General features: G+C 35.2%; 3 protein-coding genes across 6 annotated transcripts; all 3 read left to right on the top strand.

Moving 5' to 3' along the window:
• The first annotated feature begins 1529 nt into the window (after nt 1–1529).
• Nucleotides 1530–8172, top strand: LOC147391723 (RING/U-box superfamily protein). Of its 4 annotated transcripts, none has more exons than XM_086459270.1 (7): nt 1530–1657; nt 1990–2210; nt 2629–3675; nt 3903–4097; nt 4196–4350; nt 4860–4970; nt 7755–8172. In XM_086459270.1, the coding sequence occupies exons 2-7, from the start codon at nt 2073–2075 to the stop codon at nt 7813–7815; spliced, it is 1707 nt and encodes a 568-aa protein (XP_086315396.1). In that variant the 5' UTR covers nt 1530–1657; nt 1990–2072; the 3' UTR covers nt 7816–8172. The 4 variants fall into 4 exon arrangements, with proteins under 4 accessions (XP_086315396.1, XP_086315397.1, XP_086315398.1 ...); XM_086459271.1 differs by lacking the exon at nt 1530–1657 and adding an exon at nt 1681–1815; XM_086459272.1 differs by lacking the exon at nt 1530–1657 and having other exon boundaries at nt 1843–2210; nt 4217–4350.
• A 1883-nt stretch (nt 8173–10055) lies between these two features.
• LOC147391722 (Tetratricopeptide repeat (TPR)-like superfamily protein) lies at nt 10056–13302 on the top strand. The gene has a single exon (XM_086460135.1). It carries the CDS (start codon nt 10260–10262, stop codon nt 12807–12809), a length of 2550 nt encoding a protein of 849 aa, XP_086316261.1. The 5' UTR covers nt 10056–10259; the 3' UTR covers nt 12810–13302.
• Nucleotides 13303–14714: 1412 nt separating this feature from the next.
• Nucleotides 14715–24175, top strand: BMY2 (beta-amylase 2). The gene is made up of 10 exons (XM_086458597.1): nt 14715–15257; nt 16828–17052; nt 18469–18549; nt 18840–19043; nt 20089–20283; nt 21030–21194; nt 21623–21883; nt 22957–23169; nt 23410–23629; nt 23789–24175. The coding sequence occupies exons 1-10, from the start codon at nt 14853–14855 to the stop codon at nt 23815–23817; spliced, it is 1998 nt and encodes a 665-aa protein (XP_086314723.1). The 5' UTR covers nt 14715–14852; the 3' UTR covers nt 23818–24175.
• Nucleotides 24176–25442: the final 1267 nt, after the last annotated feature.

Raw genomic sequence — 25442 nt, 5'->3', positions numbered from 1 at the left:
TCAACTCTATAAAATATGATAGTTATATTATAACCCTTTTCTTTTTAATTTAATGGGTATAGCTCAGCTTTGGACATACAACACAAATTCCAATCTACCCTTCTACCACATTGTTTAATTTGAAGTCTTTGTATTTCTACATATAAGAAGTAATCTTTATAAAAGAAAAGAAAAAAGTGAAAAATAAAATAAAATAAAATAAAATTCATACTTAGATTGGATTGTCCACCATCACTGATCTTCAATATTATCCATAACAATCATACAAACAAACATGTGAGATATCCTTTGATGGGAGACATTTGAACCAAAGAACAAACATAATTGAAAGACCCCACACCACCTCATAAGCAAAACTCTCTTCTTCTGTTTTTTTTTTTTTTTTTCTTAAGAATGTAACTCTTTGTATTTTGGTGAATATTTGATATGTCCCTCTGTTTTCAAACTGATGGCAAACTCCTTGATAACAGTCTTCTTTAAGAGACTAATAAAAATTGATGCAAATGTTATTTTCTTGGACTTTTAGCCAAAATTTCTTGATTTTTCTATAATAAAAAATGTCAGCAAACTTTTCAAACTCTAGGGTTGAACTTATTTGACCATGTTTTCAATACATCATCTTTTACTTTATGCTAAAAACATTTGATTTTCATCCTAAAAATCCATTATTTACAATCATACCAAAAATCCTATCTTGTTCTTGAACTTTGAAGATGAAGAAGATATCATCTTGAGGTTCAAGATTTGGATAAGAATTTCTATAGTGATTCAGATATATCCCTTCAAGTATTGGTAATATTTGAGATACACCTATGTTTTCAAACTGATGATGTGCCCCCCTTGACCTTGGTCTTATCTAGTAGATTAATGCTAATAAACTATCATGCTCTTCAATCTCTATGGTAAATTTCTTTTTCAACTTTACCTTAACCCTTTGTAGAAATTCCTTGATTTTTCTACTTAAAATTTCATCATTTTCTACTTTTCTTAATATCTTTATTGCATTGAGGTTTGAAAGTTGAAGTAGATATAATCTTAAGGTTCGAGCTAATTGGTGTTGAAGATGAAAAATCAAGAGTGTTGGATAGAAGTTGAACACGAGGGCGTTCAAGTCATTTCTTTTACTAGTCAATCAGTGACAACTTCATTCAAGGGGGGCATGTCATCATTTTGAAAACATAGGGGTAATCTCAAATATTCTCCAAAATGTGGTATTAATGTCATTTTTTTTATAAGTCTCTAAGAGTAAACCGTGGTCAAAAGGCATGTCATTGATTTTAAAACACACGCCTATCTCAAAAGTTCACCAAAACACGAGCGTGTATGTCTAAATTACCCTCTCTTTTTATTTCAAACAATTGTCATGGGACCCACGTTAGTCGTACGAATTAGGCCCACCAAATAAACGGTCCAGATGAATAACCATGTGCACCATCTTGACGTAATCTAATCTTCTTTAACCTAGGGATCTGAAGAGTGGGCCCTTCGGCGCAAAAAGTAGGGAGGACGCTTAGGTTCCGTTCCGTCCTCCCTCGAACTCCAATACACAAAAGAAGTAAAAAATGGTCCTCGCGTCTCTCTGCAACTCAGTTTTTGTCCACATCTATGCAAATGCCACTCAGAAGAAAATGGCGTTATTAAGCGAAGAAAAAAGGAGGTAAAAAAAAAAATATAACAAATTCAAAAGAAGTCAAAGAAATTGAAATTAAATCAAATCTAACCGTTGATCATAAATACTAACCCTCTTGATTGTTCTTGTCTACAACGTACATTATCTCTTCTTAGCTTTCTTTTATTCCTGTAAATCTGGATCAGGTTTGTTTCTCTCGTAAGCAAGTGCGGCACCGATTTCATTTATTTCTTTTTTTTAAAGATTATTATTATTATTATTATTTATTGATTCATTCATTAGTTCGTTCACTTGCGAGGGATTTAAGGAACGTTTTGATTTCTAGGGTTTCGTATTTTTCTTTGATTTGTAAAAAATAGGGTTTGGATGAAGAGGAATTTGTGTTTCTTTGACGGATCAGAGGTTCATTTTGGGTAGATTTTGAGTAAAATTTGAGGGAGAGATGGGATCAAGCAGTAGCAAAGATGCTTCTTCGTCGTCATCGGTGGTTCGGAGGACTCGATCCATGGGAGCTAGGGTTTTCCAGTCTTCATGTCTTGGTGGATCATCTGGATCTCTCAAAACTTATAACAACGATCAGGTGAGTGACTCTTGTTCTTCAATTTTTAAATCTTGTAGTTTTAGGGATTTTTGAAATTTGGATCTTCAGTAGCTCACACTTTACTGAAATCTGTTTTGATGGTGAAGTTTTGATCTGGTTTTAATTCTGTGGTAGTTGTTCTCTTAGATTTTGATTAACGGCAATAATTCGAATCTGCAATATTTTGGCAGTGAATCTGCAATTAAAATTGAAATTCTTGTTGTCCAAAAATCGTAGTTTTTTTCCCCCATATAATTTGTGCTCTTAGATTTCGATGAAATTAAAAACAACATTGATTTGATTTCAAATTGAAAAAAAAAAAACACATTTTTTTTCCATAATTGCTGATTTTCGTTTGTTTTGTTATGAAATATTATGCAATTAAGAAACTGAAATGATGTTAATGTGCATTATTTAGGTTTCAAATTACCAGAACAAAGAAAATCGGAATTACAGTGTCGGAACGACATATACAGATCAAACTAGAACTGATTCTGATCAAGTGAAGCGTAAGTGTTGTAGAAAGGTTAATAACGTTCAACAACAACCTGATGAAGTGCCTTGTATCTCTTCTGATACTGAGCTTGATGAGTGGGGTCAAGAAAGTGTCACTGGTACTGTCTCTATACCTGATAGCAGCTCTTCTCAAGCTGCCTCCACTCGATCTCTGATCTCTTCAAGTCGATTACGTTCTCGCTTTAGTTTCATTCCTGGAAATATAAGTGTCAGACTAAGTAGAGCAGCCAGTTTGGGGTCGTCGAGGGCTTATTCTCTCTTCTCTGGTGGTCTCACAGTTTCAAATGCTGAAGAAGGCTTTCATGTAGATTCGGGTCTCGTTAACAGTTCGGTTAACAGAAATGAGATTCATCGAAGGAGTGACACTACTTCTTCTTCTGATGGCTTGCAATTACATCCTGTAACCTCAAGTCTTTCAGTTCATTTACAAAACCGCGAGATTATTTCTACCCAAGAAGCTACCAGAAATAATGAGAATACGGGGATTATGACTGACGTAAATGGGCATTCTCCAAGAAATCATCAAGAGATAGAGAGCATTGAAACGGTACAACCCAATAGACGGATTGGAGCTCAAGAACCTGTGGAAAGGAGTGTTCGATTTAGTCGAACCCTAAGTGTTGGCAGACTCCGTGACAGAGTCCTTCGGAGATCCTCGTTTTCTGATGGATTGTTTGGTCGTCTTCAAGAGGATAGAGAAGTGAGAGATTCTAGTGATGATAGTGGGAGACAAGTCTTGGGTGGTTTGACAAGAACACAAGCCTCCGATGGGAATACTGAAATTTCGCCCACTTCATCTAGTTATCCTTTGTCCAGTATATCAAACTCTATGTACAACAATCAAGATCATGAGTTGGAGACTTCTCGACCCAGAGAAGCAAGATATCATGATATAATGGAGCATAGAACAGATTTCCTGCAGACAAGGCGAAGAAGAATAAGATCTCAGGTTGGTAAACTTATTCGATTGAGTAAACATGAGCTGCCCGTTTTGTAGACCATCATGACTGTGTACAAGATGTCTCTTTGGCTAAAATTGATGTGATTGATAATCCTAACCATTTAATCTATCGAAATTTTTTTATAGAGGAATAAGGCAAAAGTGTTCCTCGTGTGCATTACTTTGTTTGACGATTGTCACCTTAAATGAATGGCTTTATTTCTTCTCAAGTGTAGGTCCGTGCACTTCAGCGGTTGGGTAGCCGCTTTGAAAATTTATCTGGACACGAGAGGTCATGTATTTTGTCAGGTCAACATAGAACGGGCCGTTGCACATGTCAAACAAGTAATCAGGCTAGAAATCCAGATGATGACACAAGTGCCAGAGCTAGTATATCAAGAATTGTTATGCTAGCAGAAGCTCTGTTTGAGGTAATGTTATCCTACTTTTGTTTGGACCATGTTTCCAATATTTTCTTTTTGTTAAAATATTGGATATAAGTTAAATTTTCTATAGCTATTTTAATTAGGTTCTGGATGAAATTCACCAGCAATCTGTAGTTATGTCCTCTCGTCCTTCTGTGTCATCGATTGGATCTGTTCCTGCACCGAAGGAAGTCGTGGAATCCATGCCTGTGAAGATATATATGAAGTTGCAAAAACATCAGAATGAGGATGTTGCACAGTAAGTATTATTTTTGTTTGTTACTGTGATTTATTTTATCAAAAGAGTTATGTTATTTGATTGATCCATAGGAGGACAGTTTACCTTCTTGAATTAGGCCATATCTGTAATCACAACTAGACTATCCATATGTAATTTACTTTTGAATGAATTTATTTTCATCAAAGTTTGGATGATATTTGTGCTGGGAAAAAATAGAGAACTTCTCGTAGTTAAGTTTGCTACTAAAAGCAGTCAACTTGCATTTGATTAATCATTTAGTGTGCGATGTACTTTTATCAAATCCTCTTTTGTATTTGTCACTTGTTGGGGGGATAGGCATTTCTGACATTTCTCTTTCTTCTTATTTTGGTGAACGTGTTTCTACTCAGACATTTCTTTTGCTTGATTTTTTATTTTTCCTGTTTTATATTTAGATTGAACACATTCTCACTTACAATATCCAGTTTTACCACCTCTATGCCTTATATTTTATTTTTCATTTGGTTTGGCCATCTTTTGATCAACAGATGTTACATATGCCTTGTGGAATATGAGGAGGGAGATTGCATGCGGACCTTGCCTTGCCATCATGAATTTCATCGGACATGTATTGACAAGTGGCTCAAGGAGATTCACAGGTATATAAGCAAGAGAAACTTTTCACTATTTTTTCATTGAGCTCTTGATTGTAGCTTTAGATTAGCTTTAACAAAATCATTCATTTGATCTTACTCAACTGTGTAAACTCAATAAATGTAATTAGTTTAATACTTAAACAATGTATGGCATACATTGGGCTTTTTTATTTTTGGATTTATTTTATTTTATTTTTTGATAAATATAAAATTGTCCATTGAAAATAAAGGAGAAAAGGTGGCTGAGATAGTCCCCAAACAACAAGACAAAAAAACACAAACAGGCCAAAAACAAAGCTTTTGAGGAAGTGTGCTACCAAGATTTCTTATTTAATGGGGAAAACATTTGTGATTAGCTTCCAGCTGTGTAGTTTTATTTTCTTTTTCTGTTTCGCTTGTTGTGTTGTTTGGGGGCAATCTCAGCCTCCCTCTCATCTTTTCTTCATTTATAAAAGTTTATACTTATAAAAAAAAAAAAGAACAAAGGAAAAGAAAGTTACACGAAGGGGGGCTACGAGTTACAAATGGTTTCTCAATTGAAAACAAAATCTTGGAAGCACACGCCTCAAAGTCTTTACTCATCTTCGACCAAAAGAAGAGTAACCCCAATATCTCTAAAATCACCGTATGAGATGAGCTCTCCTTACTCTAGAACACTCTGTTGAATTTTTTTATATAAGCACATACACTGAGCTATGGTATTTGTGCAAATGCCATTAGTTTTGTTTCCTCCTTTCAGTTCTCTTCAGAGACATGTCTCGTATTGTTGGAAGTATGTTGATCTCTTCTTTCACTATCTCTATCCACATTCTTTTGAGCCCTCCCCTGACTCCTTTTGGAAGATCTTTAACTTGTATATTCCTTGTAATTGGGGCTATAATTGGCCTTTGTTGAACATGCCCAAACCATTTAAATTGACATTCTCTTAGTTAATCACCTGTTGGAGCTATTTCTACATATTTTAATGCATCCATTTCTATATATATATATATATATATATATATATATATATATATTCATTTCTATATATTTTTGTCTTCTCTACTGTTTAAACTCTTCCATCTCAACATTCTCATCTCTGCTTTGCTCAATTAATTAACCTATGCTTCTTGAATGCCCAACATTCAGCTCCATAAAATAGCTGGGGTGAAAATCTGCCACCTACTGACAGGAATTTCCCTTTAACCATGATATTAATCACTCTTTCTGTGTTATTACTGAAAATCATGTCTTACCCGCTACCTGTGTTGTACTCTCATGTATGTAAAATACACACTGGAGCAATCTTGTTCAAACAAATCTTAGTTTTTGTACCAAATAAATAGTTTTTAGCAATGATAAGATAGTATTGTAGTCAACTATTATTTATATACTTGTTTGCACGATTTTCATGTATATTTGCATATATCAGCTTATCTAACCAAACTATTTTATTCCATAATTTGAATGAACTATATGAACATGTCTGTTGTGTCCAATTTACCCAGGTCAGTGCATCTTACACTTCGTATACTTGTATGCATCCAACATACGTCCAAGTTGCATTATTTCTGTTTAGAGTTGTGATATTCGGATGCGAAAATTTTCAGTCGGTCTGTATTCAGTTGACATGGCAACTGTATAGAACCATAGATCTTTTTCTTCGGGATACAGAAGGAAAAGATCTACGGTTCTGTGCACTTGCCACGTCAACTGTGTGCAGACCGAGTGAAAATTTTTGAGGCAGAGTATCATGAGTCTTCTGTTTATTATTCTGTCTTACATGAACCTAGAAGTATCCATTATGATCCAATTGTGAATAAAAGCATAATTTTGGTTTGATTTCGTCAATATGTGATTTTTTTTTTGCCATGACCCAACTCCCATGTGTGAGTTACATTGGTATCAAGTGATGCTAATGTGGCAAAGATGAAGTTTATTTTATTTTACCAAATTGTCTTTAATGTCACACTTAGATTTCTTTCTTTCTTATTCACCGACCGTTCCTTTCACCTCTTCAATCTGTGTATTACATGATCACTTTTGCCTAGTTCTTGCAATGTCTCTTTGGTGATTATGCATTCTTATGATTGGAGTCTTGTAAACAGGTTGCCATTATTATTAATCGAAGTTAGGCTCCATGGCTATGCCCTTGATCCTAGATTAGGAATTACAGTGACGGGAAACTTGGAGTTTTTAAATGAAAATGGAGAACTAGGACACTATTGTGTAAAAACTACTTTAAAACTTCCTCTATCCCTCTTCTAACTCTCTAACCGGACCCATACCTTTGAGATTGGCATGAAAGGATCATTTGTAATTACATTAGATATGCCCTTAGTCAAACTGTTGATCCCAATTTCGTCTCTTGAGATCTAGCTAACCCCATTTAGCTGATTTGGGCACATAGAACTAGGGCTGATCACAGCATCAGTGACTACTGAAAGTTGAGGATTCTAAAAGGATTGAAGTAGTAGAAAAGATAAGAAAACAAGTATTCAGAGAGTATGTAACCTCTGATGGAGTTGAATGGTAGCATCAGATTCATGTTGCCTACACTAAATAGTCCGTAAGGCATAGGTAATGATCATGATGTCTAAACATAGTTCATGACCTGACTATATCCAATTTTTTTATTTTTTAACCGTTGATTCATAGTCAAGATTCTCGCCAACCATACCATTCCATGATAGGCGAAGAATTAAGTTTGTTTTATTGCTGTTTTTTGTAATATTCTCTATGTTGAGAGCATTTGGTAATATGCTTATAAGCATTTGTTCAGCTTTCATATTTTTTTCTTTCCTGCAGGGTATGTCCACTTTGCCGTGGGGATGTCTGCAGATCCGACTCCTTGACTGCGGAAAATTGAGGGAAAAAAAAGAACGAAAAAACTCATGATGGCTGGCAAAATTTGTCTATTTGCCATAAGGGATAGTTTGGTGTTTTGGCAAGTTTGATCTATTAACGCCGAAGGTGTCTTTATTGCATATTTTTGGCTTCTGCTTCCGCTTCTGGAATGGCAGCACTCTGGGAGTATAGAACTTGCAGAAAGAGATTCTTCATTTTTCTTTCCGAAGGGGTGGGGTGATGTGCGGTGAAAGGCTGTTGTTTTGAATCTGCTTGAATTGTTTGTTACTTAATGAACAGGGGGATACTTATGGATATGTTGTCTCACTTATGATGTCCATTCAGCCAATTAAAGAGATTGCAAAATTATTTTTTAAAACCATTTAAACTGCATACCCGGTTTAACCACCTAATAAAAGGTATATGAGTTGGGATCTGTTTGACTCACCAAAAATGATTCATAAAAAACATGAAATCTCAACCTGTCATCACAAAATCCAAAGGGCTAGCATAAAAACATTTTAATCTATTTTAAGTTATTGTCATATTAGTATTATCCTGATGGTTGGATTTCATATTTTAACGATCAGGATTTTGTGTTTTCCTGTAAGTAACTTTTTGTTATGTTACTGTTAAGGGTGTCAATGGGTACCCGATTACCCGATGTAGCTGAAATCAATTAGTTGGTTTTGAGTCTACAAACATGGACCTGATCTTTTTTGGATCGGGTTCGGGGTAGCTATCTTAAGAATCTCTCTCAGGTACCCAAATAATAAATCTATAATATTATATTAAATTTTTTTTTATAACATATTGAGAAAAGAGAGATAACGAAATACAAGGAGGCCGAGAAAACCTCTCAAAGAAAAATTAAAGCATTAATGATTACATAGAGAATTTTATCTAAATATAAAGTCATCAAAAGTAGTTCATTTGAATTCTATGTTCTATTTCGACGAAAGGTACAACAAGCCCTAGAAATAAAGAAGAGTAACTATTGCCACACCAACTTTTGCTAATGCTGTGATAAATTTATAATATTATACTAAATTTAGTAGTCTAATTAAATGCTTACAAAGAAATGTCTTAAAATAAAGAGAGATGTTATTGCCACACCAACTTTGTGCAATTCTTTGGTGATTTACAAAGGAATTATTGTGGCTCTAGTAAAAGTTGTGGCAGTAGCAGTTCTTAAATAAATATAGTGAAGTAAAATTAAAATATAAAGAAAATGGGAATGTCTTTAATTTGTACCTTTTCTCTTCATGTGCCCTTAATTCATTTTTCATAATTTTATACAATTTCAAAGACAAATAAATGTTTCATATTATAATTTTCTATGATTTTATTTATTGTTGATCATAACTTTCAATTGAGGAATTACAAGATAAATTATTACATTTATAAATCATTATCTATTTTATTGGATATTCATATTTTTATTAAAAATATAACCTATCTTTCAATTTTTTTAATTATTGTTGATCTCAAAAATAAAAAAATTTGATGACCTTATATGTAGATATTTAAATTGTCGACCTTAACAATAAAATTATGGTAATGCTAAAGTAACATTGTGGAGGACATTTTTAACATGGAAGTGTGTAGGAACCATAAATGCATTTCCTCAGATGTCAAAAATGTCAATCCAACAAGACTCCAAAAATATTGAATTCAAAAATAAAATTTGTAGACCTCAATGTTGTATAACCCATCCATTTTCGTTTTCTCGAGTTTTACTAACTAAAATATATGAAAAGGTCGACTCAAAACTTGACATAACAACTTGTGTATAATTTCAAATCAAAAGAGTCATCCTTGATCAATTTTCATCTAAAAAGGAAGTAAAATAATTGAACAATCCTAATTTTTATATATACATCTTCAAAATGCTTGAAAATGACTTTTTCCTTCTCGAATCTTTTTAATTGGAATGGAGTCTTTAAAACTCGGTTGGGATGTCATAAATCCAAATTTTTTGGATGAAAAATAATATGTTTGAATGATTAGGAAAATTTCGACATTTTAATCGTGAGAAATATCTAGAGTAGAGTTCAGGGATTATTTTGAAAAGAGAGATTTAGTATATAGACTATTTTGATAACCCGTAAAAGTTAAAATTAAATTAAAAGAAAAATTAGCACTATAACCTATTAAGTAATTTTCTCTTTTATTTAGGGTCGGATTCTAGGTACATGGGAACCGATGTAAGACCTATCCATTGACACCTCCAGTTACTAATACGAGACAAACTCTGAAGGTTTGGGGATCAATTACTTGTTTGTGATAAGCTGTCAGTTGCACCCCAACCTAAACTTCTTTAAAATTTCTAAGTTAGATAAAATTCATAGTGTTGACCCTTGAAGATAAGCAAATGAAAAGATAGAAGATGAAAGGCAAAGATAAAAATAGATATATTTTGGGGACAAATCAGAAATCATCATTAGGCCAACATCAACAACGGCAATGGCCATGGCCATGGCCTCCTCTACTGTCCCTCGCCCCATCTCTAACTCTCCTCATATCTCCAACAACTCCTCAAATCCTCCATTTTCAAACCTTCCCGCCAAAACCCAACTGCCACAACAACCTCCTCATGTCATTGACAATTCTCCAAACGCAAAAATCAACAAACCCCCCACAATTCGAGCCCGTCTCAGCCAATTATGCCAAGAGGGTCGACCCGACATCGCTCGGTGCCTCTTCGACACTATTCCTCGACCCACCACCGTCCTTTGGAACACCATTATCATTGGTTTCATCTGCAATGGAATGCCCCATGAAGCCCTTTGCTTCTATGCCAGAATGGCCAACTCATCTTCACCCACCAAATCTGATTCCTACACTTATTCCTCTGCACTAAAAGCTTGCGCTGAAACCCGACAATTGAAACTAGGAAAAGCCATACATTCTCGCATTCTTCGATCTCATTCTAAACTTACTAGAATTGTCAGTAATTCGCTCTTGAATATGTACTCTAATTGTTTGAACCCATCTTCTGAAATGCTGGAGGATGGAAGAGGTTGTGATACCAATGAATTTGCACGATTCGATTTAGTACAGAAAGTGTTTGATAAAATGCCTAAGAGAAATGTGGTTGCGTGGAATACCATGATTGCATGGTACGTCAAGACGGGACGTTTTCTCCAAGCATTGAAGCAGTTTAAATTGATGATGAAAATGAGGATAAAACCAACAGTTGTCAGTTTTGTTAATGTCTTTCCTGCAATTGCGGCAATTGGGGACCTGAACAATTCTAATGTTCTTTATGGTTTGCTTCTCAAATTGGGTAGAGATTATGTTAATGATTTGTTCACTGTGAGTTCGGCGATTTTCATGTATTCGGAACTTGGTGACTTGGATTCCGCTAGGAAAGTTTTTGATTCGTCCACGGAGAAAAATATCGAAGTTTGGAACACCATGATTGGTGGGTATGTTCAGAATGATTGTTACAATGAAGGTCTCGGTCTTTTTCTTCAAGTTCTAGAGTTGGACAAGATTGTTCTGGATACCGTAACTTTGCTTGCCGCTTTAACTGCAGTCTCGCAGTTACAACGGTTAGATTTTGGGCAGCAACTTCATGCTTATCTCATTAAGAATTTGACGACATTGCCAATGATTTTATCAAATTCACTGATTGCTATGTACTCAAGGTGCAATGCTGTCGAGATAGCATTCAATTTTTTCGATAAAATGGGAGAAAGAGATCTTGTTTCTTGGAATACCATGGTTTCTGCTTTTGTGCAGAATGGGTTGGATGATGAAGGGTTGATGCTAGTATATGAGATGCAGAAACAAGGGTTCCCGATTGATTCCATAACCGCAACTGCTTTGCTTTCGGCAGCATCGAATCTTGGGAACTATGATATTGGGAAGCAGACACATGCTTATCTTTTCAGACATGGGATTCGATTCGAAGGAATGGACAGTTATTTGATAGATATGTATGCTAAGTCCGGTTTAATTGACACAGCACGAAGCCTATTCGAGAACAATTATGTTCACACGAGAGATCAAGTTACGTGGAATGCCATGATCGCGGGGTACACTCAAAATGGGCAGATTGAGCGGGCGTTCACCGTACTTCGACAGATGGTTGAGCAAAATGAGATTCCTAATCCTGTAACATTAGCATCGATCCTCCCAGCGTGCAATCCCTTGGGAGGAATCAGAATGGGGAAGGAAATACATGGCTTTGCCCTTCGTCACTTTCTGGATGGTAATGTCTTTGTTGGTACTGCGCTAATAGACATGTACTCAAAATGTGGTTCTATCAATTATGCTGAACGAGTGTGCAATAGTGTTCCCGAGAAAAATTTGGTTACTTACACCACCATGATATTGGGTTATGGTCAGCATGGGCTAGGTGAGAGAGCTTTATCTCTGTTTCAATCAATGTTAGGGTCTGACATGAAACCCGATGCCATCACTTTTGTTGCTATCTTATCGGCATGTAGTTATGCTGGCTTGGTTGACAAAGGTCTCCAAATATTTGAATCAATGGAGAATGAACATAGGATTCCTCCAACACCCGAGCACTATTGTTGTGTTGTGGACATGTTAGGTAGGGCCGGGAGGGTGGTTGAAGCCTATGAGTTTGTTAAAAAACTGGGTGATGATGGAAATATTGCAGGAATTTGGGGGTCACTTCTTGGTGCTTGTAGAATTCATGGGGAATTTGAGTTGGGAAAAGTGGTTGCAAAGAGACTATTTGAACTGGAGAAAGGAAATGATATTGCGGGTTATCATGTTTTGCTGTCGAATATATATGCAAATGAGGGAATGTGGGAGAACGTAGATAGAGTGAGGAAAGGCATGAGAGAGAAGGGTTTGAGGAAGGAGACGGGTTGTAGTTGGATTGAGATTGGTGGTGCGGTGAATTGCTTTGTGTCTAGGGACCAAAAGCACCCTCGGTGCAATGCGATATATGCAAAGTTGGAAGAATTGGCTTTGGAGATGAAGGCAGCTGGTTATAGGCCTAGTGTTGGTGGAAGTGTTGGAGGCATGTCTGAGTAAAATGCACCAATGGGGCCATATTTTGCAGATTTTCTTGGTTGAATTGGATCACCACAAGGTTTTGTTGACAGATTCCCGGAAAGGGGTACATGTGTAGTGGGTATCGATGAAGCACGCTGACCTGGATACCACCCAATCAAAGTGGATAATCTATGATGGTTCACCATGCCCGACTTCAGCAGACGTTGAACCCTCATGATCTCAAGTTTGAAACATAAAGTTCCATCTGATTGACCCATAGACAACATGTTGTCCATGTCAAATAATCTGATCTACTGGAGCAAATAGAGCGATTTCGATACAAGATCAACTCAAGTACAAATATGGATTCATTGTTTATAGTGCAAATTGTAATTAATTGTGTAAAATTTTTCTGTACTAGAATAAACTTACTGACTGTTTATCATGTTTGGAAATTGCATTACTTATATTTATGTCTGTTTGCACAATTATGTTTCTTTCATCGTGCTTGGGCACCACATAAACATGGGATGAACAATGATGATGATTTTTGCAAAACATGGAATGTTTTGGAATGTCTCCAATGATTGTTTTAGTTCTTTCACTAAAAACATTTCCTCGAGACAAGTTTTTAAACTTTTCTCCTAACCAATCTAGTGTTTCGAGATTCTTTTGTTCTTTCGGGTTCATTGGCGAATAATTTTTTTTTATAAAATTTCTCAATAAGCAAAACAATAGGCCCACTCTTGATATCTCATATTTATCGATTTGTTACAAAGATTTTCATCCATGATGACTATTTATTGGTTTGCATATATGGTAAAATCAACTTGATTACTTTCACCACTCTGTTTCCTTATCAAACAAAAATAATAAATGTAAATTAATTCTCTATCACATCAATGGGATGATCTTAAAACCCATTACTATTTTAAGGAGAACTTGGGGCTTCAACCCAACATGTATTCACCAACCCAACTTTTACTTATTACTCCCCAAAATTTTAAATTATTTAGAGAACTGCCATTGACACCCCAACTTTTACTTATTACACTCCAATTAAAAATAAAGAAAATTAGTGAATGATTGAAAAAAGTAAAAGTTAGGGTGGCAATAGAAGTTCTCATTTTTTTTTTCTTTCTTTCTAGATTTCTATTTTTGGACTTAGGATTTTATACGAGCCTAGTTGTAATTGTACACAACTACTGAAATTGTTTGGATGAGTGTTATAATGTTCCGTAATGTTGAGGTTATAATTTGAACCGAGCCTTGATCATGTTTGAAGGGCGTTTTTTAATCTTTAAGTGGAGCGTGATAAATAATTTAAGAAATTGAGGTATAATAAGTAAAAGTTAGAGTGTCAATAGCAGTTCTTATTATTTACACACACACCATTAAAGATTAAAACACACTTTTCAAACATTACAAAGGTTTAACTCAAATTATACTCTCAAAATTACAAAATATTATAGTCATGATAATCTGACGCCCCCTCTTTGACATATGCCTCTCTACACCCCTTTGACATGATAATTGGAGACCATTTGCCTCATGATATAGAAGAAAAAGATTTATGATTCTTCGTATCCCAAGGCAAATGATCTACGATTTTGTGATGAGGGCGTATGTTAGAGAGACACCTCAGAAAATCATTATTCAACATTATAACACTCATTCAACACAATAATCTAAGAAAAAAAACACACACAAACACTCATTCAACACAATAATCTAAGGAGAAAAAAAAAACACACACACACACACAAGTGAGAAAGCTTATATTGGCACCCTAACTTTTACTCTTATAAATGCCCATTTTTTTATATCTGATCAAAGCTGACTCTTTTTTCTTACATGGGACCCATTAAATGGTGTAAAATAGATAAGATAGTGATATTGTGCCTAATAGTCTAACAAAACCTCTTAAGTCACTGTACATTTACAGAACGCTTTTCATCACCCTGTTATATTCCCTTTTCCAGGCTTCCACCATCTCTCTCTCTCTCTCTCAACTCTAATAAAGAAGAAAATCGCTTACAGAGAGAAAGAAAGAACAAATGTTCTAGATAGAGAGAGTAAGAGATGAACAACAACAACTATAAACAAGATCTGGACCCTCAAAGTGACCACAGTTCCGACCACTTCTCTCAACAGGCTCAGCCGCAGCGCCGCCCTCGTGGCTTCGCTGCGAGAGCCGCCGCCGCCGCCACCACTGCATCTGTGGGTGTTGTGAGCGGCGGAGGCAAAGGTAAGAAAGAGAGGGAGAGAGAGAAAGAGAGAACAAAGCTGAGAGAACGCCACCGCCGAGCCATCACTAGCCGAATTCTCGCTGGACTCCGCCAGTACGGAAACTTCACACTCCCCGCACGTGCAGACATGAACGATGTCCTCGCCGCACTCGCTCGAGAAGCCGGTTGGACCGTCGAGCCCGACGGCACCACCTATCGTCCCTCCCCTCCACCACCACCACTCCCCCCAGCCCAATTGGTATAAATTTGAATCTCTCTCTCTATCAAAGTTCAATTTTTGAATTTTTTTCAGAATTTAATTGTGATCCTTTGATTTTGATACTAATTGATGAAAAGGGTTTTAGTTTAGAAAGATTTCTGTAATTGTTATTTGTTATTATGTGTATTAGTGTGATAGTAATTACAAACATTAAAATGGATTGTGAGAATGATCAAACCTAAAAATAGAGCGATTTTGAAACGAAAGACTCATAATCATGTATCAAACATAGTGACTTAAAATCAGATTAACAAGTATAAATTTATGCAAATGAGACTACGAGTAGATTTAAATTCATTGGAGTGTGAAATCCAATTTGTGTCATTTTATCTCTCTAGTACAATGAGATATCTCTTGAAGTTAATATCATAATTTAATGAATATTTTAAATTCTTCAATACCCTTATTAGACCATCCCAATACCTGGATCTAGGGTTACTAGTATATCTACTAAGTTTGTCTATTTCATAAGAAAATTCAGGCCTAGTGCAATTCATGATATGTGTAAGATTGCTTATCACTTTGGAGTACTCTTATCGAAATACTTGAGCTCTTATATTTTTCTTTAGGTTACTACGAGGATTAAAATGTGTCCTAGTTGGATCGCAGTTGATGGGCCTTTCCTATTTCGGCCATCTTTTAATTTTAGGGTTTTATTTTATTTTAGTTTTTCGGTTTTAGCTATAGGCCTATTTTATGTTTTTAGAGTCCTATTTGTTTAAGAAGTTTATTGTTAGGAATTTTTAATTAGTAGGAAAGTTAGTTTTTGTTTTTTTTTCAAATTAGGAATTTTCTACTTTTAATCATGTTTGAAGATAAGACATATACCGATTGAATATCTTTAGCACTTTTTTCAATGTAATGTGACTAATTTTTAGTTATATTCTCAAACATCTCAATTAATATTTTCATTCATTGTTAAATTTGTAAGAAACTCTATACTTGTTTGTTTGTGAAATCTAAGATTTGAGAAATTTGCTGCTAAAGCTGAAAATAACAACTCTTATCGATTAAAATTAGTAGTGAACCCAACAATAATAATATACCTATTGCACCAAAAAAAAAAAAAAAAGGAAAAAAAAGAGGGACATGTTGAATACGTGTTGATATTCTCCATGAAAATTATTTTCCTCCTTTTTTTTTTTCACTTTCTTCAAGCTCACAGCTTTCAATGAGCTTTTGGAGATACTTCATTGTGGCAACCTCAATCCTAAATTGACCCTAACTTTCAAAACCAACATAAATTGGGTCCAGCAAGATTATCATTTTATCATGGTAATCATCGTATTTACTTTAGCAATTAATGATGATGCAATTTGTTAGACGACTTTAGAAAATCATAGAAGGTGGGAAAGAGATTCCTATGAATGAAGCATCTCCATTTTACAAATATTTGAACTACTTTTGGGCCTTTTAGGATGTTTATCTGCTGTGGCAGAAGATTCCTTATTATTCCTGTTTCGGTTTTTCTGATTTAATCACAATGGAATGCGTTATATTTACATATTGATTGTTTGCTAAGCGCAGTACCATGAATTTGTGTGAACAGGCACCCTATCCTGTTAGGCCCATTGAAAGTCCTCTATCTGCTACATCTTTTAAGAATTGTACCATCAAAACCTCATTAGATTGTCAGCCATCTGTCCTCAGAATCGATGAGGGTTTGTCTCCGGCATCTCTTGATTCTGTCGTAGTTGCAGAGAGGGATCCAAAAAGTGAGAAATTTACGAGTGCCAGTCCCATCAACTCACCAGAGTGTTTAGAGGCTGATCAGGTAAATAAATATTTGGTATTTTAGCGCACCTTTCAAATAATTTTTTTGTTGCTGTGTATGTTTATCTAAAATGTGTTTCTTTAAGATTCATTCATTGAGTGTTCGTAGTTTAACCTTTAACAAGTATGTAAGACAGGGATAAACTGGCAAAAACTTTCAAAACTCAAACCTACGTAGACATATATGCCAAACTCATATTATCTTATCAGCATCATAATAGTTTGTCATTTGCTTTAAACAAAATAATCATGATTTAGTATCTGTTAAATGGTAGCATAGGGACACGACTACGTTAGAATCAAATAGTGAAAAAGGACCACTTTGCATATTTTTGTTTGATAGGTGTTAGGACCGCTTTGCATTCCTTACGGGAAAATGCATTGAAGTGAAATATAAATTGGAATATGTATTCATATGGTTTTTATTAAGTTGGAAAGAACATATGATCAAGTACATAAAGAGCTAATTTTGTAGGTATTGGGAAGAGAAAAAGGAGTCTTAAATGGATATATTAACATAATTAAAGACAAGTATGACAGTGATGTGACTAATATGAGAGCAAATGGAGAAGTGGTGTATGAGTTACCAGTTACAATTGGTTTACATTGGGGACCGGTTTTGAGTCAGTATTTGATTGCTATAGTAATAGATGAAATGACTTCTCATATTCAAGATCACTTACGTTGGAGTATATGTATATGTTATTTACAAATGAGGTATTAGACTATTAGTTGATGAGACAAGAAAGAGAGTAATCACATAACTAAAAGTATGGAGATAGGTGTCAGAGTCCAAGGGCTTTAGAATAAATAGAACCGAGACTGAGTGTGTAGGGTTCAAATTTGGTACTGCTACTCAGGAAGAGGAATGTTCAGTAAAATTTGATGGTCTAAAAATACCCTGAAACGACCACTTATGTTTTCTAGGTTCTATTATACATAGGGATAGAGAGATTGAGGAACATGTTGCCCATAGTATCGAAGCTGAACAGTTAAAGTGTAGGTGTACTTCTGGAGTGTTGAGTGACCGGCGCGTACCTAGCAATTTAAAAGAAATTTTTTATAAGACAGTAGTAAAACTAGTTACGTTTTATGAAGTTGAATATTGGGTGGTCAAGAAATGTTGTGTTAATAAATTGAGTATAATAGAAATGCAATATTGAGTTGGATGAGTGGGAAGATTAGGAAAGACAAAATTAGAAATGAATGCATTCAATAAATAAATAAAAAGATTATAAAATGCTAGATATTATCCATTGAACATTCTCTTCTTATGTTATATTATAATGATCACTTTGATTTTATTCACATCTTAAAGTCTTGAATTCTAAAATATCAGTAATAATTTCTTGACGAACTATATTCTGTTTTATGTTATGTCTTTTATTACTTTTGATTTTGTGATTGATTGATGCAGCTTATGCGGGATATTCGCCACGGAGATCATGGGAATGATTTTACAGGAACTCCATACATTCCTGTCTATGTGATGCTTGCTGTAAGTGGTGGATTGTTCGTTATTTAACATTAGTGCATGTGAAACCAAAGTTGTTTGACTAACCATCAATAGAACCTCATTCAATTATCTTCTTCCATAATTCTTTTCTTTAGTTTCTATTTTCTTGTAGGATTCTACCTCCTTTACTTTTTATTTTTATAATGGTCAAATGCTAATTGAGCTTGCTAATATCCTCGATCTTTGTTTTCTAAATTTTCATTATGGTTCATATTTGTGATCTTTCATCCGATTTGTGGGTCTTTTTAATTCTTTGGATATTATTGTGGCAGACTGGTGTCATCAACAATTTCTGTCAGTTGGTTGATCCAGAAGGCATTAGACAGGAGTTAAGACATCTAAAGTCGTTACACGTAGATGGAGTGGTTGTAGATTGTTGGTGGGGTATTGTTGAGGGGTGGAACCCGCAGAAGTACCAATGGTCTGGATATAGAGAACTGTTTAACATCCTCCTCCAGTTCAAGATGAAATTACAGGTGACATCTTCAGGATATCCTGGAAACTTTGGGTTTACAAATTCTTCTTTGTTATTGCTCTCCTGTCTTGTAAACGGAAGCATGCATATCGTTGGTTTGCGATCTATTCTATCATGTTATCTTCAACCATAATAACAAAGTTTGCATTCGGTAATTATTCGGTTGGACTTCAATCCAGTTATAATTCTGATAAATTCATAAACTTTTGCCAAAAAATCGGGAAAGTTTCGAGAAATGCAAAGTGATGTTTTTGGATTTCTTACCAAAATCCATCATCTTCAAACCCCTAAGAAAACCCTTCATTTTCTAACCACTAACCCTATACCTATAAAAAAAACGAAGAATGGTTGTTTGAAAATGGAACTTATCTTGATGCCAAAAATTACTCAATGCCATCTGTGAGCATGCATATAATTGTTCCTTTTCTCACTCCTAATTTTTGTCCCATATGTTTGAGGGATGGGGAATCGGTTGCACACACCCTAATTCATTGCTCTTTTTCTCATGACATTTGGTCTCTCTTTCTTGGGCTATTTCGGATTAATTGGGTTGTTCCTCCCAATTTCTTCTTGTTGTTAGTAGGGTGGGTTAAGAACGTTTTCTCCTTCAGAAAAAGACACATTTGGGCTATTCTTCCTTTGGCTATTGCTTGGGAGTTATGGAATGAACGAAATAATAGGGTGTTCAAAAGTAAGATGAGAAGCTCTCACGGCATTTTCTAGGAGATTTTGGACTAGTTGTGCCTTTGGTCGAAATTGAACAAGGAGTTCTTGGGGATTACTTTCGATGATTTTGTTTTTAAATGGACTTCCTTTTGTAACACCTAATGTTCTGGTTTGCTTTGGTTCATTGTGCATTATTTTTGAGGGGCTACCTTGGCCTTCTCTTTCTGTTTTTTGTAATCCTTCTTTCTTCAACTTAAATTATACTTGTCAAAAAAATATATATATTTCCATGTAGGATGTCATTTTTATGGCTTATCTTTGTATATTGAAATCATCTTTAGTGGAGGTTTATGATTTTCTCGTCTTTTTTGTTTCTGAAGGTCGTAATGGCATTTCATGAATGTGGAGGAAATGGATCCGGTGATATGCCAATCTCCCTCCCCAAGTGGGTTTTGGAGATTGGAAAAGATAACCAAGATATATTTTTCACAGATCGAGAAGGGAGAAGAAATACTGAATGTCTATCATGGAGCATCGACAAGGAACGTGTCCTGAAAGGGAGAACTGGTATTGAGGTAGTTTTTTTGAGAAGTGTATATTTTTTGAAGTAGAAAAAGAACAGAACTCTAATAGGCTGAGGTGACTTACTTGCTGACAAATGACAATACATAAGAAACAAAAACATATGAAAATAGGAACAAAAATTTATCTAAGAAAAAAGGAACAAAAAACAGGTGACCATCACCCTACATCTGCAAGACAACAACAGTCTCATAGGCCAAGTTGGTGATGCTGAGATTACCTTTCATGTCCAATTGGCTTTTCTATTCATTTTGTCATTGATGATCACCACTAAATGGACGTTAATCTCAATGAACTTTTTTTTTGTTTGGTACTCTCTCTGAATTATTACTTCCTATTTGTATTCCTGCTTGTAGGGCCCATATGGATATCATGTTGGAAGAACCAACAGTACAGTGAATTGGCCATACCTCGGAGACCATCCTCACAAAAAATGCAATCCATTTTGACAATCCTAGCCTCACAAAAAGTTGCATGAAGTTGAGAAATATGGAATGTTTATTTAAATCATTATTTTCGGTCAACTTATTTATATAACTATTAATAATAAAATGGACTGATTTTGGTGACAATGATCATCAACATGACTCACTGAGTGGTTGGATCATCCCTATGGGCTCAACAAGTGGAGTACAATATATATATATAAGCTTGAATGGAGTAGTTCTTGTAGCTTTTCAATGCTACTTAGATTTGCACTGTTGGTCTTTTACTAACAAGCATCTTAAAATATATGTAGGTTTATTTTGACTTCATGAGAAGCTTCCGAACAGAGTTTGATGACTTGTTTGCGGAGGGTCTTATTTCTGCTGTTGAAATAGGACTTGGTGCTGCTGGGGAGCTAAAATATCCTTCATTCGCAGAGAGGATGGGATGGAGATACCCTGGTATCGGTGAGTTTCAGGTATCTGATATAAGTTTGCTCCGCATTTTATATTTCTTTCTTTAATTATACTCATCGGAGCTCTGCTTAGAGCTCAATGTACTAGGTTTGTGGAATTCATCATATTTTTTTACAAAACCTTCTGTTTCTGTTCAGGTAGTTGTGAGACATAGCCTGCTACAATCACATTGTACTGTTGACTTTTAATTCTCAATATTTTAGTCATCCCAAAAATCATTCTTCTCACTAGCACATGTACCTGCACATGTTTTATGTATCTGTCACCACTCACCACTATGGGAAACATGACTAAAATTAAAAATTACCCTAATCCTCTCCATACCATACTTTGATTGGAGGCTCTGTGCCACTACATGGTATTTGTTTGGAATTTGGAGCTCTATTCTTTTACTTGTACTTCTTAATGTATTTTTTTCTCTCTGGTGCAGTGTTACGACAAATATTTACAACAAAGTCTAAGAAAAGCAGCAAAGTTGCGTGGACATTCATTTTGGGCCAGGGGACCTGATAATGCTGGTCAATATAATTCTAGGCCACATGAGACTGGTTTCTTTTGTGATCGAGGTGATTATGACAGCTACTATGGGCGCTTTTTCCTCCATTGGTATGGGCAGACCCTAATTGACCATGTCGATAATGTTCTATCTCTTGCAAGCCTTGCATTTGAGGAGACACAGATAATTGTGAAGGTACACAAATAGGGTATTACCAAGGCTAATTAGTTCTAACTTTATTTGTTGGACCCTATATGATCCTTACGAGTAATTTGCCCGTGTAGCTTAATTTTGTAATTTTTATTAACTTTATATAACCTGCACAATTTGACTTGAGAACAGAACATAGTCATACACTAAGTCACGTTCAACGAAGTCTGATTACCTTCCCAGTTAGAAGGAATATGCAAGTTGAAGGTTTTAAAAGTGTGAAACGAAAACCCAAAGAACATGGATTGAGGTAGTGAAAGCGGCTATGATGACACTTCCAATGGAAAAAGACATGGCTTTGGACAGAATTGAATGGAGGAACATGATTCATTCTGCCAACCCCATACCTTTGGGATGGGGCTTTGATAATGATGATGGTGATGATAGTCATACCGGTGTGATCTTTAACCAGCTGATATATTATGAGGAGTTCGTTTAGTAGTTTGGATGATCCAACTTTTTTGACTTTTGATTGTGGCCAATCAGAAATATCCCACTGATTGAATTGTCTAGCTGACACAGATGGGCCCACGTATGCCATATCTGGTTATAAACATAAGATTTGTAGCACAATATGAACTTTGCTCCTATGGATTGGCATCTATGGTGCTGCTAAGGATACAAAGTTGGTTTATTATGGTCTCAGTACTCCCTTTGGACATTTTGGTACTAATTTTTTTGCATCAATGCCCCAAAATCAGTCATTCTTGACAATTTTCTTATCAAAGAAACATTATGTTTTTGAGGAATGACTGAAGGTATTTTATATTTGATCTTGGAGTTCTCCCTTGGCATACTATTTATTTTCATCATCTATGTATGGCATGATTATGTGCAGGTTTATGTGGTGTGGAAATGGCATGGAAGGTGGTTGGCAGCCATTACAAGGCTTGACAACATCCATGTCATTTTTCCTTCCCCATTGTTCTGTGTCTTGTGACACATACTTCATGCATATGTGATGATGTCTCATAGTGGTCTACTTCCCCACGATGCAAGGTCCTAGCATTCAGTCAAATATTCACAGAAATTTTACAGTGAAATCTTAAAATATGCAGATTCCTGCAGTTTGTTGGTGGTACAAGACTACTAGCCATGCAGCGGAGCTCACTGCAGGATTTTACAATCCTACAAATCAGGATGGCTATTCTCCAGTTTTCAAGATTCTTAAGAAACACTCTGTAACACTGAAGTTTGTCTGCTCGGGGTTGCAGTTCTCTCCTCAAGAAAATGACGAAGCTTTAGCTGATCCAGAAGGTTTGAGCTGGCAGGTGATTACCATTTGGTTTCTTTCCAACTTTATTTATAGAATTTCTATAGCTACACCAACTTTTGCCAACGCCACCCCAATTTACATATGAATTGGGGTGGCATTAGCAAAGTTGGTGTGGCAATAGAATCTCTCTTTATTTATGGCCAAAGTTATTTGGGTATCTCTGCATGCACCAAGATATGGTTGGATACATGGATCCATGGGTTGAGTTCAAAAATCTTTTAATCGTCTTCTCCAGGTTCTAAATTCTGCCTGGGATCATGGATTGACCATAGCTGGTCAGAACCAACTGACATGTTATGAAAAAGAAGGGTACACTAGAATCTTGGAGACTGCAAAGCCAAGAAATGATCCTGATCGTCGCCACTTGTCTTTCTTTGTGTACCAACAACCATCTCCTTTAATGCAAAGAGAACTCTACTTCTCAGAGTTGGATTTATTCATCAAATGCATGCATGGTAACGACTTTGAACTTGTGAAATTAACTCATTTGTGTAACGTGTTAACCAACATACCCACTTACCTCAAGTTTTCCTTTAATATTACAACTCTATGGGCTTGTGTAATGTGTTTTTGTAATTTTTTTTAATTATAAGTAATGTTTCTATCGTTTGCAGGGGAAGTTACATATGATATGCAGGCATGATTCAATGTGGTTGTCTAAGTTTATCGCCAATGGAAACAACAGCTCGTCAGCCGTGGCACGAATGATAATGGGGTTCTGCAATTATGGCTGAAAATGATGCAACTCTTCGAGGATTCAAGTGCCTAAAATTATTGGTTAGTTTGTATCTGAATTTGTATCCATAGTCTGTAATATTCTTTGCATCATTTTAAAAGTGTATTTTTCTAATACATAGCTCAAAAGCATCACTAGTTGAGAGAATTTTTCACAATGTGGTCGAGAGCTATATATAGCTAAGATATGATCCAAAATAGATAAACTTGGTAAAATTCTAAAGTAGAATTCAGGATATTTAATGGAATATTTTGATTTTAATTTATGGATGACGGCTAAATGAGGGCCAAGCAGTGATGATCGTCATTCTCACTGGATGGTTCAAAATTGACGATAGAGGAGAATTTTGATATAGTTTGAAAATCAAAGAGAACTAATTAGCCAAAAGACTAAATGTCAGATTCTGTCTGTAGATTCTTGTTTAAACAATGTGTGGAAGCATTTCATAATTAATTTCAGATTATGACCATTATAAACAATATTTTTTTATATATACTGTGATTTTGAAAATCATTTCAACACTTTTTTTTTTCTGTACAAATGCAACCCTTCAAGGATTAGATATTTATGTGTAGAATTTTTTGTTTTTAAAAAGGATTTGAAGCTTAAATTACAGAAGTTGTTATTCCTTGTTTAAAAATAATGATCCATCAGGTTCAAGATTCAAGTTAATTTTCAAACAGTTTGAGAACCTTTCCTGCTATGCCAATTGTTCATTATAATACCGTAATAGATGAAAATTATAACACACTCAAATGCCCTCATCTCCAACCTCTTTGGATTAAAAATTTTTAACTCATTCTCTATCACGAGATTTATCTATTTTAAGTTTTCAATCTTCAAATCTTAAGGTAAAATAGAATTTTTGAAAAAATATAAAATAATGAAATTTTTGGTAGAAAAATCTAAGGTTTTCTAAAGAAAAAGGCAAGGTAGAAAATAATGGATTAAAATCTAGAGGTTGAAGAGCTTGAAGATGACTAGTTTTGAAAAAAAAAAACAAATAAGATTTTTGAGAAAATTAAAAATGATAGGATTTTGGTTAGAAAAATCTAGGATTTTATGTGAAGTGTTAGTTTTAAGGTTGAAAACAATGAATTGGAGATTAAGTTGGGTAGATATACCACAAAGGTTGGAGAACTTGAAGATGACTGGCTATGAGAAGAAAAATCTGGGTTTTTGGTTAAAGGTTGAAGATGGGGGCATTTGAGTCTTTTCCCCCTTAGCCTATTTAGAAGACTAATGTCAAGGGATGCAGTCATCAGTTAGAGGGGGCCATCTCTAAATCATCCTTATTTTATTTCTAAATTCTTATTATCTACCTCTCTACCCTGTTACCAGCCTACCACAAATCAATTTAACTATTACCTCGATGAAAAGCATCAATGGTTCATACACACTTTCACATCATGTCAGGAAAGTACGATATGAGGTACAATCTTGAGGTCACTTGAGCATTATTTTTATTTAACTAACTATCCACTAAGGTCGATGACAACAGTCACCTTGCATGAACAAGAAGATCAAGTATA

The sequence above is a fragment of the Akebia trifoliata genome, chromosome 11, assembly GCF_017979445.1.
Source record: "Akebia trifoliata isolate Shusen 1 chromosome 11, ASM1797944v1, whole genome shotgun sequence".
Taxonomy (NCBI): domain Eukaryota; kingdom Viridiplantae; phylum Streptophyta; class Magnoliopsida; order Ranunculales; family Lardizabalaceae; genus Akebia; species Akebia trifoliata.
This window is presented reverse-complemented; position numbering and strand designations above follow the sequence as displayed.